Raw genomic sequence first — 20755 nt, forward strand, 5'->3', positions numbered from 1 at the left:
AACACTGCAAATCCTGGTGTCCTGCTTCACAAACACACATGTGCATACGCTATAATTAGAGATGCCATGATGTTTACCTCTCCTGGACTGCTGCAGATTGTGATCCCATTCTCTGTGGGGATGTTACTGGAGCCATTGTTGGGGGAACTGGGACCTGAGCCTGGTGCACTGTTACATGCAGACTCTAGAGTACATACAATGAAGAAAAAATGAATCAACTTTCTGCACTGAAATGCATCAAACTGGGTGACTATTTGTGATAGCACCTTAAAACAACAGTGACAGGAGTCCTTACCAGCGACGTCTAGGGGACGCTTCTTAGCAGTAGCAAGGGGTCCATCTTTCCTACGGAGCAGAGGGCTGCTGCGACGCTCCGTCACCTTCTGTTTTAGCCGAGAACGAAGCTTTAGGTTGGGCTCAGAGGCTGAAAAGACACAAATGTCCATACATTTCAATCCAGTTTAAACGATTTAGTGTCACTACAACTGTCACCTCAAAGAATTTCATATTGTAATGTAAAGACGCTAAAATGTTACATCCTAAAGTAAATCAGACTTTCTTTGACTTAAACTCATGTCTGTTTGTAATGTCTATAACTGAAATAGCTGAGCTGCGACAGGGCTAGAGGCCTTTAATTTCCAACTAAAACACCATTTCTAAAAATAAAATGTGTTACAGCTCAAGCTCGCCCCATAAATGACTTACAGTTTACACAGTTTCTCTAACCTGGCAGTCTGGCCCTCAGATTTGTGGGTCACACGAGTGGGAGCTCGTTTGTTGGCGTGTAGCGGTGCTAATGAGCTTGTCCCTATAGACCACACTGTATGCACTGGCTGACATATTTGGGAGCTGAGGTTTGCCATCATCATGTGACAGCGGGAAGCGGTGCAACACCAGGGGAAGCAGCCAAATGGTATTTTCCTTGACCCCACGCTTAATGATGCTGCCTTCACGCTCTGCTAATGAACACTGCTTGTTTCCAGACACTTCCAATTTAATACAAATACGAAAAATGAAAAGAAAACTGACAGTGTTTTCAATTAGGTTACTACGCAAATGCTGTGTGTGGTGTGGGAAGGCGCTACATGAGGTGCAGAGGCTTGTCAGAGGCAGGCGTACGGTATGTCCGGGATTCCTGTCATGTCACGATCTGCGCTTGACATTTTCTGCGCATTTTCTGGTGTCTCTGTTGTAGGCAGTTTACCAAACAAAGGCAGATTTATTCTCTACTCCACTGGCTTCCTTCCGTTCACTTAGGTAAAGCAGGACGGTTGACCACCAGTTGACCCTATGCTCTTCCCCTGACCTAGTATCAAACAGACCATGCCTCATTCATTAGCCTCAGAGAAGGAGGCGGGGCTTTTTGGTACAGCCAAGTGGAAGCGATTGATTCTTTGTGTAATGTGGAGATTTATTCTGCAGCAGAAGAATTATTCTGGGTCATTACAAACCCTCTGGCCCCTAGAATGCTAATCAAAGTAGGATAATGCACCAAGTTTTAATGTACTTCAAAGAGGTGCTAGCTTTCATTATACCTCCTGGTCAGCGGGGATGAGATAAACTATCATGAATCTATAATGTCTAAGTACTTTTTCAAATGCACTCTCAATTTTAAGGGGAACAGTGCTGCAGAACTTATGAAAGTCAATTATTTAAAAAAGACCTTCTTAGTGGAGGGCACTCTTCCAAAGTCTTTGTTAAGAGGGACGGGGAGACTGAGGATAAAATGCTATGCATTAGTTTAACAGGAGGAGACCCTGGGAGAGTGAAGCCTGTGAGAAAAGGAGCGCAGTGCATTAAAGTTTTATTTTAAACTATGACATGCTGAACTGTAACAGCCTGACCATTCTTTCAGTGCTGACACGATAATCATAACTGACAAAAAACCCCGATAATAACTGCACGTCAGATTTTCTCTGCTTTAATAATCTCTGATTTAATCAACAAAACAGAACAAAAGTTGGCCTTTGTGTAGTTCTCAGCCATTAAAAAAGGCAATCAGTGTTATCTTTGTATGAATGCCAGCATTCACTGATGAAGTTTGTAGCTGTCATAAAAGAAAGCATTCAACATAACTGGTTTACCTGACTGACTCTGTCTGGTTTAAACACGATTCAATTATTCGTTTAAATACTGGCAAGAGTAAGATAACCGTGTGCTGAGAACCTATGAGAAACTGAGCTGATCTACCTCCATCAAAGGTCTACCTGTGGACTGAGTCACATGCCCCTGCTTGTTTACTCATACATTAGTAAAACCTAAGAAAAAGCTAAATAGTCATCAGATGCTAGCCGATGTTTCTGAGCCACTCTGTTGCTCTCAAACTGGAGCGTTTACCTCCCTGCAAGCTTGCTCAAACACGATTGGTCAGTAGGATTTGAACTATAATCACACTAAAAATAGACCAAAAAGTTTCTGCAATCAAAAATCCCTCTGGTCTGTAGATTGTGTACATGAGCAGCCAGACGATGGAAACTGAGAAGAAAGAACCACAAAGGTAGTTACAGCAGACACAAGAGATACGCATTCAAGGTTGTTTTTTGTGTGTGAGAGTTATTACGATATGGAGTGCTAAAGGGAGCGGCTAGAGTGCGACCGCTACTGAAGGACAAGCTGGAGATTAGAAGGACGTTAAAGAGACGAGGAAGGAGGGTGAAGCAGGGTGTATGTCTTTGCTGGGCACCATTCACAATGGGAGTGTTCACCTCAGGACACAGTGACTTTGAAGGGTGTTAATGCCGACTGGGCAGAAGCACACCAGTGTGCACACGTGCGAACACACTCGCTGCAGAGGGCCCAGACTGTTCTTTTTTCTGCTGATGATAGCGTTTTATTGCAGCCTTTTGTGCCTCCTTCACCTCCATCCATGCCCTTCTTTCTTTGGCTTAGTCTAAGAGCCCATTTCTCTGGAATTATTTCCTCTCCTGCTCCTTATTGTTGACTCTTCATGGACACACTGCTTGTTACAGTACTGCCTCGATTTTGTTTTTCTTTTCTTCAGATTTAGATAATCTCCCACCAGAGCAGGACATTAAGTAGCATAACTCTGTGGCCTTGTAGGTGTGATAATACATGGGACCAGAAGGACTTTTATAACCTATATAACACATACTTTAAAAACCAACAGTCCGAGCATGATAAATGTGGCATAACATATTTCAATTTAAGGCACATTTTATATCTTTTATCACCCCCTCAAAACATCCAGATGAAATTCTAGAAACGTCCTACCTGGACGCTTGACCATGCATCAAGACTCCCTGACGTCACGTGGCTATATGAATCGTGCTGATGGTTTCCTGTTCACGGAACAGGACAAAAACTCTGATCCCTTACACTTCAAGTTATCCATTAAATATCAGATTAAACATCTGCATATGTGGTATTTAATATTTTAATAGGGAGGTGACGGGGAAACCGGTTCTCAGATCTAAAACATATTGATCAGATGCTCATTTGTTTTGACAGAGGAGTCCCGGGCTAAAGGAGTCAAGCCGGGGGAAGCCGTGCTGCTGTGCCAAGGAAAGGGAGGGAGGGAGGTTTATGGAAATCAATAGAGCAGTTTGCTGAAACTCATCAACTGAGCTTCCGAGAAACATCATATGTGGATCTACATTAGATAAATGGATTAGATGGACACAGACACAAAGACATATAGACAAGCCTTTGTCTCATTTGCATGTGTTCTACAAAAAATAAAAATAAAATAAAGTCAATCAACTTTGATTAAGCAGTTCACTAAAGCCATTTTATGGCATGAAAAGACAGCATTGTGATTAAAAACCATAATTCAAGAAAAGATTTCTTGCGGGCACATTAAATAAATATGAACATAAGACACCAAAGAGCTCGCCAACAGTTTCCCTTTGATTATAAACACTGAGGTTTTCTCAGGGGAGACACAACTGTTAAAACCAGCGACAGCCGAGCCGTATATGAGAAGCGAGAATGAAAGAATGGAGTCATTTTTACAATTCAGCTATTTTACCGCCATTTGTAACATACCAGAGCGACCCATAAGAGCATAGCGCAACCAATTCACATTCCAGCAACATCACGAACAGTCAGTCTTTTGCTTGATTTACCTTTTGTTTAGTTTAATATGTAGAAGTGCTAAGTGTTCATCCTGGGGTTAGATAGGAGCAATAAAGAACGCAGTTAAACTCGAAGCTAGGACGTGACCTTCCTGACTACAGTCACCAGAGACATGCAGCTCATAAAGGAGTGTCAAAATGTAAAGCTGAGCAGGATAAAAGAAGGAAAAAGGAAAGTTCTGAATTGCACGCGGATATCCTGCATGCTTCGGCATTAGTGCAAAGTGTGTTATGGGAATGTCAGTGTGTGATCTCGTATGAAAGAGACAGGGAGAAATGGGGTCAGCATGACAAGTCTGCCTCTGTCGTGAAGGCCTTGCAGACTTCCTGCCATAGCGTTCAAAGTGGCCTTCTGTGTTCTGAGAGTCATTACCACAAAGCCCTCCATACTTGGACAATGAGCCCCTTTTGGAATATACTGTGTGCCTGAACTTGCTAGTCAAAAAATAATTTTTAATGCACATTCAGTGAACATAATAGGGCAAAAACGTCATGTGTGACAGCTCCAGCGTCAGCAGAGTGCACGACTGCGGCGACTGCTTTCACTCACTTCCTCCGAACACAGTTCACATATTCACTTCAGCCAGTCCTGCTCACTTCTGACACAACAGTTCCTCAGTGGCCGTATCTGTATGTCTATACGCAATCGAGTTTTCCATCTCTTGCTCTGGTTATATCGCGCAAGCAGAAATACCTTAAAATCCAAAACACTTATCTTAAAGAGGTCTTTGCACGCGCGCTCTGATATATAATTAACTCCTCATTAAGCTTTGTGTCAGTGCTCAGTGGGAAGAATTTTTAAGTTGTGGATATTTCTCAGGGGAAAATTCCTGAATTACATAAAGTGTCCCTGAAAGTTGAAACTCGCAGTGTGAGTTTGTGTGCCAGGAAAAATCATTCCTGCCTCCAATGCGCAGCAGGTGGGCAAGAGTGCAGAGTACACAGAGTTTGGCCTCCAGCTGTGAAAGCAGCCAGTGATACGGCCAAAGCAGCTGCTGACGCTAAGTGAATAATCACAGCTTGGCTGTGCTTAATATGGACAGATGGACAGAATCTGATGCAACCAAAAGGCAGTAAGTTTGTTTTACATTTCCTTCAGCGCTGTTTTGTTGACCGGAGCGATCCATGGTGTCTGTGAAGACGTGTGACCGAATGACTGAGTTAAAATCTTAAAGAATGCAAACAGCCTACAGAGTTTTTCTAAGGAGAAGCTGACCGTAAACAAAAATGTTTCCACTCACATTTACTGTAAGACCTTGAAACCAAGACAAATGTTTTCTCAGAACCATGTCAGGTCTCTTATCTTTGAGTTTGTGCTGGTTGCCTGACAACCTGCCCATTGTTGTCATTTCTACTTTGGCTTTTCATAAAAAAACCAAACCCAAAACAGCAAAATCTAGTGTGTGTCTAGACAGACTCCGCCTCCAGTCCTCACGCAATGCTAAGCTAACGGACTACTAAGCAAACAGAGGGCTCTATTATCTTCAATCTTCCGTGTTATCTTTTTAAACAACAATTTTAAGAGCTCCCGTAATTTTTCATGTGGTTGATAACCGGTAAGACAAAACTTTCACGTTGCTAAATGAGGAAAAAGGAAGATCAGTGCAGCACTGTGGAAGTGTGGAGAAGGTCAACAATCAACACAACTTCAGCAAAGCCTTCTGTACCGGTTTTGCGGAGAGGGAAGTCATCTTTGGAGTCGTATGTGCCCAGCATGGGATGGTTGTACGCTGACAGTGCCGTTTGTGGAGGTGAGCTCTGGTCCAAAGAGCTATGCTGAGTTTTTCTGCAAAAAAACAAAAAAAACAACACAAAATAGACGATTAAAAACACTAAACAGTATCAGTATAACGTGCTACATGAATGTGGAAACGCGGCTTTGTACACACGACACATTCCCAGCTCAATCTATTACTATGCGTGACTTTTGATACTCGCATACCCACACACAAGCTTGTGTCTTCTCTCCAAAGTCAGCTAGACACGTCAGAGCGCGGACAACGACGTGGGTGGAAGGAAGAAAGAGGTAAAGCTAGAGGGACAAAGCCTGAAAGCTGAAAACCTTTTTTTTCCATTTTAGGAAAGTAAACGGGCTGAAAATGCACAGAGACAGAGGTGAAACAGAGAGGGAATACACGCATGAGAGAAGTGAGGAGAATGCCAACAGGTCAAACAAACGGAGAGAACCCTAAAGAAAGGGGAAACCGTGATAAGCGTGATTTATAGCGACTGGCAGCACAGTCCTCCTGATTATTCCATCATCTCCTGCCTTGGCAGAAATGTTTGACTGCTTAAAGCCTCTTCAAATATTTAAAGCACAGGAGAGGTGCCATTGTCTTTTCTCTCTGCCCACTTCAAACATGCGCACACACCTCAAAGAGAGCTAGCTGTCAATCACTGACAACAAACACTGACAGGAAAAAAAGCCTCATCGCTTCAACGTTTTCTCTGCAGCTCGACTCAGAGAGGCTAATGCTGATGTTGGAAATTTGATGTGAACACAAAAGCACATCAATGACAGACGCCTACACAACAGGAGTTCATAACACCACGGGGTTCGCCATGTTTGCAAAGCCAGGATGATGAGAGACTTTCATGTTGCTCATCACTGGTTTTTATGTTTGATATTTTTCCTAGAGTCGATTCTTTTTTTGCTTAGATTAAAAAAAAAAAAAAGCAGCAACCAGACTCTCGTAAATGCATGAGAAATATCACATGCTGATGTTTCATAGCTCTGAATATTAAGGTTATTAAAATGCTGATGTGAAAATGTTTTAAAAGAAGTCAACATAAAGCATTTAAAACAAAGTCTTTTCACTTCAATCAATCTACAAAGTCTATATTAAACCACCTGATGTATGAAAGACCAGTCTGATGGTGGCAGCGAGAGCTGTTAATGACATGTTAATCCAAAACGTGGACCGCGGTATAACAGAGCCATCAGTGTAGGGCTCAGGGGTTTGTCATTTAATTCCTGACCCGTGTGAAGAAATTGCTCTAAAATTCTTTCATCTTTAAAATGTTTGACTTTAGAAGGAAGAAGGAGGAGGAGGAGGACATCAAAACTCCACACAGATGGGCCGTGGTAACCCCGGCACCACGTTCACAACGGTACAGTCACACTAAGGAACACAGTGGTTGGAGATTCATTGCAACCTCCGTGTGCAATGAACTTGAAATGGTTGGTTTGAAGGTGGGGGAAGTCTGTGACTGCTCGCGGGCAGCCACCATCTTCAAACAGACATTGTGTCAAGACAGCAACAAAACAGCAATAAGATTAATTTAGTCTGCTATCAGTTTTCCACCGAATTGGGTCAAGTTGGCAATTAATGCATTTGTGGTAAAATGTTTATTCACTGAGATGAACTGGCAAAAAAAAAAAAACATGCAACACTCGGAAATTCACTTTCACTACTTACACTCCGAGTGCAGCCAAACAGATATTCAGGAATTCCTCCACAAATTGTGACGCGGTTGTTGCAGAACGTGTGCAAAAACAATGACACTCACCCATACCAGTAGCGTGGGTCACTGGGCAGACAGTGGTTTAGGTTTCGCTGAGCCAAGGCTTTCTTTTTGTTCAGGACAAACTCCTGAAGTCGCATCTTTACCTCTGTACTGGCGACTGCACCTGCACAGCAACACAGAGACGGGCAGAACAGTAAGCAAGCGTGAGAACATTTTTCAGCACAGCCACGTCCTTCCCAACCAAAACACAAAGAACCTTTTGCCCTACGTGAGCTGCTGCCATATTATCCAGTCTGTGACACTAGGAAGATTATAACTACATCCATCCATACTTTGACAGATAATGGCAATCTGAGTTCTACAATCAGAGTGCACAATCTTGCATTAGAGTGTCACTGAAATCCCACTGAGACCACTGCAGCGCTACGTAACCTGCCTCGAAGACGTGCATCACAAGTTTCACTCCGCTCCTGGTCTCTCCTCAATTACCAACCTCCTCTCACAGCAACAAACAAATTATCAAGGGAGGGAGACAGAGGCAGGTGAGAGGGAAGGAGAGATGAAGAGCGAGGGAAGCCGGGCTTAAAAAACTGGTTTCAGAAAGTAGAGAATAGAGTAGAGGTGTGTTTTCATTAGAATGTGACAGTAGGAGTGATAACAGGTGACGTGTCGAGCCTCAGAGCAGAAGTGGTAAATTCACTGTGTGAAAATGACAACAGCTAATACATGTTCCCTAAATCATGGTGCAGCTGGAAGTGCTGACATCCCAAAATGTCTGCTTTGCCACTGAAGCAAATTGGCTTTTATGAGACTGCCTCAGATGCAATTTAGTGCAGTACTTAACAAAGCTTCCTCTGTTTGCAACCCAACGCTTTTTCCATAGACGTCAAACTGTAGGCTCACTCTGCTCAGCGCAGAATGATTGAGAAAAAGGGCATTACTGGAAAAAAATAATGGCTCTGAGAAGTGGGGGTCCATACACTGTGTGTGTGTGTGTGTGTGTGTGTGTGTGTGTGTGTGTGTGTGTGTGTGTGTGTGTGTGTGTGTATATTCTAGTATTATATCGGTACAAATACAGGAATACGTGAGCCATTTCCTCCTCGTTAAACTGTGTTTACGGTCGTATCCAAAACCTCGTTTTGTTCATTTACAGACATGAAAATGCGCACAAACACACAGCAGCATGGATGGATGCACATTTCCTATATTACAAGACTGATTCAAGTATAAGTACAAGTGGAGGAGCAATTTAGTAAAGTGTGGCTCAGAAATGTCACCGAAAGGGCAAGTTTATAAACAAAGCGCCATTCAACAAGGAAATTCAAAGTCAATTACGCAGTGAGTCTTTCATACGAGTACTATTTAGCTGTAACAATTAGAAACACAATTAGCTTGATGCTGCTAAAATAATAAGGAATCACATTTTATTTTAAAGGAGAGTTCGAATATTTTGAGTAGAGGAAACAATAGAGATGATCTTGCTCTGTCCCAGTTGTTATTGGTGAGCACAGAGATTAAATAACTGATGCAATGATGTCTAAAGAAATGATACCAGACCAAGAAATATGTTTAAAGGGAATAAAGAGAGAGAGAGAACATTGCCTGGTTCAGCTTTATTGCTGTCATTTTATTTCACAATCAGTCCGCCTGTAGGAAAACTGACGACACGTCTTTCTGCACGACGTCTCGCCCCTCTAACCCCGTCTTGGCTGTCTTATTATGATATTCCCTGCGGTGAATGTGTGAGGTCAGGCTGTTCTGACTGCTGTGCTGTAACTGCAGGTGCTGTGACAGAGGGGCTGCGAGGGCCAAGCTCCTCTGACACCTGCTGTGATAATATGGCACAGTGTTTCTGCACAGGTACAGCAGATGTTGGCAGCGCACAGCAGAGCAAATATGCGCTCGGTCGAACACGAAGACTTTGTTCATAACACCTTTGATCCCACTGCGGAGTAAATCCAAGCACTGAACTGACTATTTTGGCCATACGTTACCTTCTTACAGTAACACTGTGCACATTTTTGATGAAGATCTCTTGGTCGCTTTCTTTAAAAATAATTCTCTGTGGCAGTCGCTACTCACTCTCTTGTCCCCTCTCCTTGTTTTTGAGCTGTTGGAGTTTGTGTTCCCGCTGCTGCTTCTCCAGCTGCTCCTCGTGACGTTGTTGCTCCATCTTTCTGTGGTGCTCCAACAGTTCTTGTTGATGCTTGAGCGCCAGTAACTCCTGTTGGTGCTGAGAGAAGGACGAGGAGAGTAAAGAAGAATCAGTATGAGCTGAAAGGACTTAGCCATGGTGATCTGCAGATAAATAAATAACATCACAGACAGCAAGAAAGACTGAGTCTGAAAAGCAAAGCTAATATAGAATCCCATTATTTTTAATGGCCACAAGGGGGCGACCGCTGTGGTTCCAGTCCTACAGAAGTCTATGGGGAAACGGTTCTCTGTAAACACTCTCCTGATGAATTTATGGGCTCAGTCACTCATTTTTGTTATTTTATTTTATATTGGATTATCCGGAATATACTTGTTGGCAAGCAACCTGTAACGACCTGTGTGTCACTAGCCAGTAAGGATGAGGGTTTCACGGTCACTCTGCTGTCACATCCAGGTTCAAAGCGGGTGGCATCGAGGTAGCTACGCCCGTTAGAGATGCAGTCAGGCCAAAATGACAGTCGTTGTTACCTTTTGGTTTTGTGGTCATGGCAACACAGTCAGGTTTTTTGGGGCGTTTTCAGCTGGGTGATTTGCTGAAAAACGTACCAGCACTAGATCAGATTACACCAGCATACACACTTAAATTCAATTTGTTTCTGTTTGCCCTTCACCAGGCATATTTCTGCTGAGTACAGCTCTACAGTATCCGAGGAAGATTTCCCACCTCACCCCCATCCAGCTTTCTCACACACACACACACACACACACACACACACACACACACACACACACACACACACACACACACACACACACACACACACGGAGGAGAGGAAATTTTCTCCTCTCCATCTTCATCACAACACCTCACCTTGACATGCTCCTGCATCTGGACTTCATGTTGTCGTGATAGCTGTTCATGTTGCCTCTGAAACTCTGCGATGAGTAGCTGCCTCTGGAGCTGCTGCTTGTGTTTAAGAGCCACCAGCTCCTGCTGCAGGTGCTGCTCCTGCTGGCCTGTGGGAGGTTTTGGAGACGCGATTACTCAGCGCATCTACATCTACGGGCTGGAATGCCGCAAGATAAGCGGAGACTTACTAATGACTGGTCCGCGGCCTGTCTCAGTAGACGTGGAGGTGGGTGGCGTGGGGTGGGGTGGAGGAACCAAGCCAAAGGAGGGCTGCTGCTGGTGGTGGTGAGCGTGGTCCACTATGCGCAGATCCATGGGAAGGATGGCTGTGGCGGTGGAGGGCAGCGCCGCTGTGCTCACGTCCACTGAAACAGCAGGGAATTATTATATGTTCACATTAAATTTGTAATTATTGAAAGATCATCTTAAATTCATTTAATAGCAGCCAAAACATCATGTCCTCTTTGATCCAAATGAGACAGACGGACACTTGTTACATCAGATGTCCAAACTCTGTGGCTGTGCCAGCTGCACTCATCATTACACTTCATGCTGCTCGCGGCTGCTTGTAACGTTAGCACTGAGAACTTAAGTCTGTTTTTATAGCTGTACACAGCAGATAAGAGCATTAGGGACACAGCGAAAGCATAAAATGTGTCTGAGATTTTGAAAGCCGGAGATCATCAGAGCATCAGTGTAAGCGGCAGAGGGAGAAAACGTGTTTATGTAAATCCATACAAACATCAGAGAGCGAAAACACCGCCCATCCCACCCCAACATGAATTTCACAGCAAGGATTTGTGCGTGTCTGCGTTTGGGTTTGTTACCGTGTGTGTGTGAGCAGAACTGCTTGTGTCACAGCCGTCACGGCTTCAGACGTGACACCGTAAAGAAAAAGGTCGCAGGAATCGACTTTTTAAACCTCACGACAAGGTGTTAAAATATTAGCAGGCAGGAATAAACCGTAAAGACCCATCTGTTTTTGTTGCTTCCTTTATGATTTACTCAGTCTGCATCATTTAATCTGCTTTATATGAATAATCCAGCGAGGTCGCACAGGGCCCCATGGTAAATGAAAGGTAATGCCCTGCTTCAACACCCCTGCTTGTCATGCAACAGCTCAGGGTACGAGTGCAATCAGATTAGTTCTCTACAAGCAAACAACACAGCAGCTTACACACAAAAAGTAGCACACCAAGGGAAACGAGAAAAAAAATCTAATTCTGTGCCTTGATCTTTGAATAAAACATGCTGTGATCAAACACCATTAGCACGCTACTCCTTTCAATCCAAATTGCAGATTCAGTTTTTGAAATAAACCTTTTATCTATGCAGTGTTGCAAGTAAATTCTGACTTATACATCAAAACCTCACGTGCACCATTTGGTCTACTCGGATCAATATCTGCTGTGTGGAGAAGCAGCTTGCACCACGCCAAGCCCTCCACCAGCGATCAATAACCTAAAACCAGCGCGAAGGCTCCCCAGCCTATCGTGGATGTTCTGGCATCCCTGGTGGCCAATGAGGTGGCGATGAAGTTGCAGTTACTTGCAGGAAAGGTCCAATGACATCTTTGGTACTGGGCAGGTTTTCAGTGCGGGGAGAAACTTGACACCACCCAATGGGACAGCATGGGAGAGAAGAAGGGTGTGGCTAGGCCAGACTTGCTGGTGCTTCGCTGGTGCACACGTGTGTGTGTTTGGTTGTATCACTGCTCTTGCAGGGACTTGTTTATAGGCTGGACATTAGAAGTTCTGTTAAATCCTTCAGTTGGAAAAGATGAAAAGGACTAGGCTTAGAATTAATTAGGCAAGGGTGGAGGTTTATTTAAAGACTTAAGAGTTTACCATCCAGCTGCGCCACTCTTGCTGCTCTTACAAAAACATAACGCCAGGTGAATTTAGCAGCATTTACTGTGACGGGTGAGTCATCTGTGTCTACATGCAGGAGCCTCATTAGAGGACCACAGTGACTGCCATGTTGAGTAAAGAGTCGGTCCCAATCAACCATGTTATCCAAACAAAGCCAGCCGCACTGAACCATGTTCAAATTCAGCCCCCTTCTCGCCTCTCACGCAAACATTTACACAAACATGTCAGCTGTTTACACACATATTTAATAAGCAATAAACATCAAGGTCAAACAAAACAAAACGTTTTGTTTGACAATCAGTGGTGACAAACATGAATGGAGCCGGACCTCAATTAATGCCACCTCAACTGTAAATGCTTCCACATGAACTTAGGTGAGTGGCACAAATGTCCTGTAAACAGGCCTCTGGCACACGCTCTCAAACACACACACACACACACACACACACACACACACACACACACACACACACACACACGATCCCCTCACAGCAAAGTACAAATTCAGCTATCCAAACTTTCATGCAACCCTATGGAATCCTTAGATGTTTATTACTAAACAATAAAACAACAAACGCAGCTGTCTCCCATGACCTGAAATGAAATATGAAGCAACTCGTGTTTTCGCAGCACAGATTAGTAAACTAACACATGAAACTTATCAGACACACACGTTTTGCCAACAAGCTGACACTTAATGCCACGATTCACAGACAAACACAGCAGAGCGAGTTTCTCAGCCAAAAACATGCGCCAAAGAACCAAAATAATTTTTACCCAAAAACGGTGCTAAACTTGGGCCACAGCAGTCCCCCTCTCCCCACCTCGGAGCAGCTGGTCCTGAATATACCCTTGTCCCTGTGATGCATATTCCTTTGTGCGGTTTGTGTTGTGCAAACAGTGTTTTAGAAGCACTGGGTTACCTCTGTGCGTCTACATGGGAAGCAATTTTAAAAGCCAAATGCCTTTGTATGTTTTATTATGTTAACACGGCCGGCCACTTACGGAGCTGTGATCAATGGCCAAGTGCAAGGCTAAAGCCAGGCAGCAAAATAAACTAATTACAGCTACTTATCCTCAAACTGAGGGGCTACTAGTGCCGACGGCCAGGAAGAGACAGAGATGGAGAGAAATAGGGAGGCGGTGTAATAATCATCGCTTCGACCAGCTACTCCGAGGCTAACCACACTGGGCTGCCACATTAAGACTGCACTGAGAGCTATTGCTGGCTACAGATTGTGTTGTTAGCTACACAAAGAGACACAGGAAGATAAATAAGGATCATGTACCAACACAGTCTATACCCAAACTGCACAGACTCGGAGAAGTCGTTCCAGTGCCCAGAGAGAATGTTTTTGCTCCTATGGTTTCATCCTCTTGGATAAATGCATCTCACATGAGAGAAGATGCACTTAAGACTGTAATGCTGTCGGGATTGTGTATCTTTAGGGGCTGAAACTATTTTCTTTAATTATCCAGACACAATTATGCTTTGGATCATTAAAAAGAGGGCTGTCAAAAGTTTGGAGCTCCAAGGAAACATATTTGCGTCACTAACAGTTCACAGTCAAGCTGACACGGCTCTCAAGGATCGCAGTACTGTTACAGTTGCACCGTGACAAAAACACCAGCAGCTCTCCTAATAACAAACCTCAGAGGCATGTTTATAGTAAACAAAGCCTTGTCAATGGCGGCAGACAAACAGGGCGACATACAGCCCTGGGAGAAGCCACCTGTGAAGTAATTAGCCCAGCTTACACTGATCGCACTCTGTGAATATGGCATTGGCTTACGGGGAGGAGAGGTGCTTTCATAACAGCTGACTCACCCCGACAACAACGGACGTGATAATGCAAAGATTCTCGCTGCAGATTTGGATGAGCAATTCAGAATGAATGCTAACAGATGCTTCCTGAAATAAACGAATAAAAATACTAGCGCTATTATTACGCACTGATTTCTATCTCGAGTATATGTGCACGTGTGGAGACTACTGCTGCGGTTCTTGCAACCTCGTTGCACAAAACACTGCAAATTATAATTTTTAAAAAAGGCTTTTTTCGAATAATTCACAAATGAAGTTGGCTCTAAATGTCCTTAAGCCCCAGGACGTCTCTTTAAAACTATAAAAGGCAAACGTAAGATAAACTCTGGACAGGAAATTGTGTTTACTTTGTAGAAATCGTTCAGGATCGAGAGAGTTCATGACTACGGCCTGACTGAAAGCAACGAAACCCAACATAAACAAAACTCTTGAAATGCCAGGCTCTGCCTCCTCTTCTCTCTCTCTTATCTCCTCATTCATCACTGTGTCCCTCGATGTACCCCTCCCTCCTTCCGCTCATCATCACCCCCCCAATCAGGCTAAGATTATGGATCACACAGAGTTATTTATAGACGAGGACTCCCAGAGGAGTTCCTCGCCCCACTGGGCTCCTGTGCACTCCCATGTATGTTTACTCACAGCTTATGAGAAACTAAGAGTGCAAACTCATTCACAGTTCCAACAGAATGAGCAAATGTCAACACAAGCCTCACAAATTTAGAATGAACAGCAATCGCTGACATAATGTCAACCGGCTGCGAGCCCAGCAGACTCAGGTGCTCACAGAGGAGGGAGGCAAACACCATGGTGACTGCTGGGACTGTGGCCAGTGGTTGGTCGGACAGTGGAGAAGGGGTGGGGCTTGAGGTGGAGGGTGAACCAATGACGGTAGGCAAGCGATTCAACAAACGATCTGCATGTGCATTTAGCTCAGTGCTTTACTGTCAAGTCCGGGGTGGGTGGGTGTGACTGTTGATGTATGCCTCGCTGCATGTCCCAGTAGCATGGTAACATGGCCACCAAAAACCTGTGGGTTTTTTCTGCTTCCCCCTTTCTCTGGCGATATTTCCCCAGATTAACTTATAAAAAAACAAAATGCATTTAGTACTAAAGTGTTCTTGTTAGGAGATAAAGAGATACAAAAAGTGTATACTAGCACTTTTCAAGGAGATTATCTAGCTGTGTCACAGCGCTGTGATTTTAAATGTCAAAGCTGAAGTAAACTGAGATAAATTAAAGACCCCACATGTGATCCAAGGCAGGCAGCAGCAGAGTCAAATGGTGATACGGGATGCAATCTAACATTCAGTCCTTTCTGTTTATATGTCGAGCTGTAGTCCCAGTGAGCTTACACACTAACTTCCATGCATTTTGCTCCACACATGCACACTTATGTGCACAATAGGCTGTGCGGAAGGACAGACGCAGCCACTGCCATCTGCTCCATTCAGTTAAAGGCTGCGCTGAGCGAGCCTCCATACATCAGTGCCATTCAATAAACACTGCCACTACTCCAAGCCGCACACCCACACACACAGCAAATGAACATGCACACACACGAACATGCACTCACTCCCTAAGTGAACATATATACGTAACACAGCAACACATCCACAGGCAAAACAAGAGTCTGCATAAACAAATGCACGCCTGTTGATCACTTAATGTACAATCAGCACACTGCACTGAATAAACTCTGTGAAAGAAGACTCCAACAACACATCCTTTACACAAAGGAAAACCACAACAAACCTACAAGCCGGCCGAGCACAGCTACACGAGGATAACATGAAGCACTTCACTACATGCGGTTTGAACAGTAATTCTCTGCATAACAGGAATAGCTCTTACCCATCAGTTATGCCGTGCTGCGCTGTTCTTGCACGTTTGAGAGTGGCGTACAGTATCTGAGCGAGAGAGAGACAGAAAGTGCGTTTGTAGCCAAAAGTGCAAGTGAGAAGAGATGGCGTTCAAGTCCACTGCAGCACACAGACACAGCAGACCGGCCCGGGTTAGGTCCTAACAACAAATCTTTCTCCCTCTCGGTCTTTCACACAGTCCGTCTCTCACTCTGTCGCCTCTCTCTGCTCCTCTCGCTGACGTGTTTTGCTCTGCCCTCCAGCTGCCACTCTCTCCCTCCCTCTGCTCCTCCGGTCCCCTCCCACTCACTCTCTCTCCCACTCTCTCTCCCTCGGCTCTCAGTGACATCAGGGGGCAGTCTCGGGCATGTTGAGCATTTTATTACAGTCACTCTCCCTCTTCTAACACACCGGCAAACACTTTGTCTACATTCCTATTTCCCTACACCACCTATGCTTTCGTGCACTAAATCTGCATTTTTGGACTAAACAGAGCCAAGTTGTACTTACCCACGCTTACACATTTATTAACAGACACACACACTTTATGTAAAATCCTCCTACACACCAGGAACCTTACAGCATAGACAGTCGCTTTCTGTGAAGCTGGTTTGACAGTAGCAATACATTACAACCACTGAAGACACACATACGTCACAGACATCTGTCTCTGTTCACTACAAAAACGAGCTGTTTACTGGTGGAGACTGATACCCCAGAAACTTTATGATGTTAGTAACTTTGTTCTGGAAACTCTTTGTGTTTTTAAAAAGAAAAGTACCTTTTATTCCAGTGAATCATCGCCACCTAAATATGCAAATAATGGATTATTATTACACAAGACGGAAAGCGGTTCATCTGTTTAAGGAGTTCTACTGAAGCAGTTAAATAAGTAAATCTTAGCAAGAATGCATGACTAGTAAACAGGAGAGAAGCTGAATCACAGGCCTGAAACCTTATTTGTAGATTAGTGATGAGTTTGGGATTGAATGATAACGGGGAGCGTTTAGGGGACGGCTGAAGGACTGGCCTACTGAGTGGAATCAGTCCACTTAAGACAAGTGCTCCTCTGGGGGCAACACCTGACGTGCCTTTTGGTTCTTTCAATGAAGGTTCAGTCGATATGTGTTCAAAGAAACAGGCAGGAAGGACCTGACTGTTTGCCCCAAGTGGGTTAGTTGTCCTCTGCGCTCTAACAGTCTGCTTTCCAACTCCCCTTGAATCACACTGGAGTAAAGGCAGGCTGCCAGTTGTGAACTGGAATCAGACACCTGCCTTTCACCGACAGGGTGCCAGTTCAGAGCCCGGGTGGAGCCAGTTACGCTTTAATTTCTTTAAATAAATACAAGTTTTGACAAGTTCAAAAATCAAACTGGACCAAGCGCTGCACAGTGGAATCATGGTGAACAGAATCTGTGGGCTGAGTCACAGGTCGATTTCTTGAGACGGCCCCTCCCATATACGCAGGTATGTGGTGCAACTTTGGGCCAAGCAACTTTATGATGGTGTGCTGGCGTCGACTTTCTTCGGCTCTCACGCCAGTGTTTGTTTTTTGTTTGTTTTTTTCAGTTGAAATTCGCGGGACTGCATTTAGAAAAACATGAGTGATATACTGCCACTGTGGAGAATGTTCAATTTTTCACTTTTATGAGTAACCCCGTTTGCAAGGCAGTTGAAAACAATTGTCTTCATTTTGATTCTGATGGGAAACAGATGGTTTTCTGATCCACTGCATATGGAGTTAAACAACACTGAAGGGTTAGGACTGCTCAGTCCAACTGAGATATGTCCAGTGCTTGCAACATACACATCCAAGGTCAGAGATGTCCTTTGCAGTTTTTATGTCTGGAAAAAAAAAATCAAAAAATAACAAAGAATTATTTTCTTTAACGGCCGTCTAGCCTGGCAGCTTTTGCAATCATCATGATCTTGCTTTTCCAAGACGGGCTCTGTAAACTCTTTAAAGGTTCCTTGCGTGTTTTTCTTCTTCTTTTCTTTTCTTTATCTATTTATTCATTTCTATTATTATTCACATTAGTGCATATGGAATATGGCAATGCCTGAGCTGACAAGGAGAAGAAAAAGAAAAAGAAAAAGAGAAAAGATAAGAATAAACGGACAGAGCAGAAGTGGGGGAAAAAAGGAATTACACTGATAGGTTTGAAACTAAAGAGATCATGGAAGCACACAGGATACCAGCATGCAGCATACTGTCCTATTTTTGCATATGTTCCCATGAATATGCATGTACATACACGTGTGGATGTATGCGTGTGTAGCATGGTCTGTTCCTGTGTGTGCGTGTTTGCAGAAGCTATTTTTGAAGTTCAGTGTAGAATCCAGGAAGCCAATTTTGTTTGATCAGACAACCCACCTACACACCTGGCTGCGATAAAGGCCTGCCTTATCAGCTTGTTGTATAGTGTTGACGTCAAAGGCTTAGCTAAGCATCATGCAGCCATGACACTGATAACACCTAACGCTACTGATCCCAAACCGCAATGGCATGCACGCACGCAAACAAACACCATGTCATTTTTAGAACAGGGAGAATCTCCCTCGCAGAGGCCGCTGACACGTCGCGGCAAAATCAGCGTGCAGAGAAAAGCCGGGAGGGAAAGACGACGGTCAAAGAGCAGCAGCAACGATCTGACAACTTAACAAATGAAAATGAACAGCGGGGTGCGTGTAGTCGGCTTTGGAAAATGTTCGTTGGTCAACACCGCAAACTAAAAGGACGACTTGTTTTCAGACCACTCATGCATTATTGGGCTTGTTTGGATGGACAACATAAGAAAGAAGCAATTAAAGCAAATTTGTTTCGTAATCAACAAAAGTCTTGAAATAAAGGAGCATGCTGCAGTGCCATATACAGCTCTTCACAAAGAGTTTCAACACAAACAGAACTTCTCTTGCTCCACACGGAGTTGTTCAAACCATGTTGTGGTGCCACAGCAGATGTTGTTTCCTGTTGTTAATATGTGTCTTATTGGGACTTTTGTCTGCTTCCTTAGTCACAAGGGATCACCACAGCAGATGGATCCACATATTTTATTTGGAAATATTTTACGTCAGCTGCCCTTCCCGCAGTCTCCCTCCTGAGCATTTGTGCCTCCTCCCCTCAAACTGCAGCTTTTTTGCATATTAAGCAAATGTAATAACAACTACATATGGGACTTCCACGTAAGACTCGCTGCCAAAATCACTGATGTCTGATGATAGCCAGCCAGCAACAATCAGGTCAAATACACAACAGGTTTGCATGCAGATACAGTAAGTGTTGCTTCTACCGAACTGCATCCTTGGGACTGCTGGATGTGACGAGTGCTCATCAAGTAAAACCAACTCGTATTAGTCAAAGCCCAGAACCTTCATACAAGGTAGGCAATGAATTCCTGTGAAACTGGGCTTTTGCAGTTATTTAGAAACCTTAGAGAGAAACAGACGAGGCAATAAGTGAGTGATTCACAGATAAATAACTATCTGCATCATAGTCAGTGTGCACATGTGTCTTAAATAATGCATGTGGCATAATGATCGCAAGGCATGCTGAAATACACAGTGTGGCAAGCAGGCAGACAGAACTGATGAATAAGTAATGGACGGTGTCCGACTCATAATGTACACACGAGAGCTGCTCTCACACACACACATACACACACACACACACACACACACACACACACACACACACACACACACACTAAACAATAAACGAACCTGTTCAAGCTCAGGAAGAAGAAAAGACACCAAGTCGTATTTTTGTACCTTGGTATGCTCTCGTCTTCCCTCCTCCTCTTCATAGTGATGGGGGGCTTTGCTTTTTTCATCCATCTCCCCAGAGAACTCCAGACCCAACTCAAAATACTATGTCGTTTATTATTGATTTGAGTTATTTATAATACACACATATACTCTCTCTGTAATCCCCCTTTACCTTCCCTTCTCTCCCCTTTAGCGTTCCCATTTAATGGCACACTGGGAAAATCTCAAAATTGAGGCACTAAATCTGAAACTTATAATAACAATACAATAATATATAATAACTAAAATTAGTATTACGAAGTATTTCAAAATAATATCAACACAGATTTAGTTAACGCCATGAAAGTCAAGAAAGGGGGCATCTTAGGTTTCCACCTGCTACAACAGGGTAACACCCAGTCTGATCCCAAACCCCCGGTCAGATTATTCTCTGGTCTCTAAGAGGACCCAGATAAACTATAAATAAACTAAAAGACAAAGTGCACTTGGCTAAAAGAAGCCTCCAAAAGTAAAATGGGGGAAGAAGCAGGTGAATTGAAGGGGGATGCAGATAGGTTGTAAGCCAGTCCCTCTGCAGAGCCCAGAACGTACTAGATATCAAAAGGGCCACTAGGATGGCAACAGAGGCAGCAGAATTTACAAGGTGGCAAAATATACTGTGTATATATATTTTGTTGATATACTGGAGTGAACTGAATGTTGTCAGAAGTGACTGAGGTTTAAAAATGTTTACAGCGATTGATATCAGCTTCTTTTTACTGTCTATTGAACAGCATGTGGATACACATAAAAGCAAAAGTGACAGA

The 20755-nt window shown here is 43.8% G+C and overlaps 1 protein-coding gene across 5 annotated transcripts in view; it reads right to left on the bottom strand.

Annotated features, from left to right (window-relative positions):
• hdac4 (histone deacetylase 4) overlaps positions 1-20755 on the bottom strand; it is a 130964-nt gene that overhangs the window by 37548 nt on the left and 72661 nt on the right. For 2 of the 5 annotated variants that reach the window (XM_013915414.1, XM_005751125.1), the window contains 7 exons: positions 10818-10994; positions 10591-10736; positions 9645-9795; positions 7605-7725; positions 5762-5880; positions 296-424; positions 78-184 (listed from right to left, as the gene is read on the bottom strand). In XM_013915414.1, coding sequence (XP_013770868.1) covers positions 78-184; positions 296-424; positions 5762-5880; positions 7605-7725; positions 9645-9795; positions 10591-10736; positions 10818-10994 — 950 coding nt within the window. Of the gene's footprint in view, positions 1-77; positions 185-295; positions 425-5761; positions 5881-7604; positions 7726-9644; positions 9796-10590; positions 10737-10817; positions 10995-16176; positions 16418-19474; positions 19546-20755 lie in introns of those variants that run through there. The other 3 variants (XM_013915417.1, XM_013915415.1, XM_013915416.1) reach the window with 3 other exon arrangements.

This window comes from Pundamilia nyererei, unplaced genomic scaffold, assembly GCF_000239375.1.
Source record: "Pundamilia nyererei isolate P.nyererei 1_Seehausen unplaced genomic scaffold, PunNye1.0 scaffold00300, whole genome shotgun sequence".
NCBI lineage: Eukaryota > Metazoa > Chordata > Actinopteri > Cichliformes > Cichlidae > Pundamilia > Pundamilia nyererei.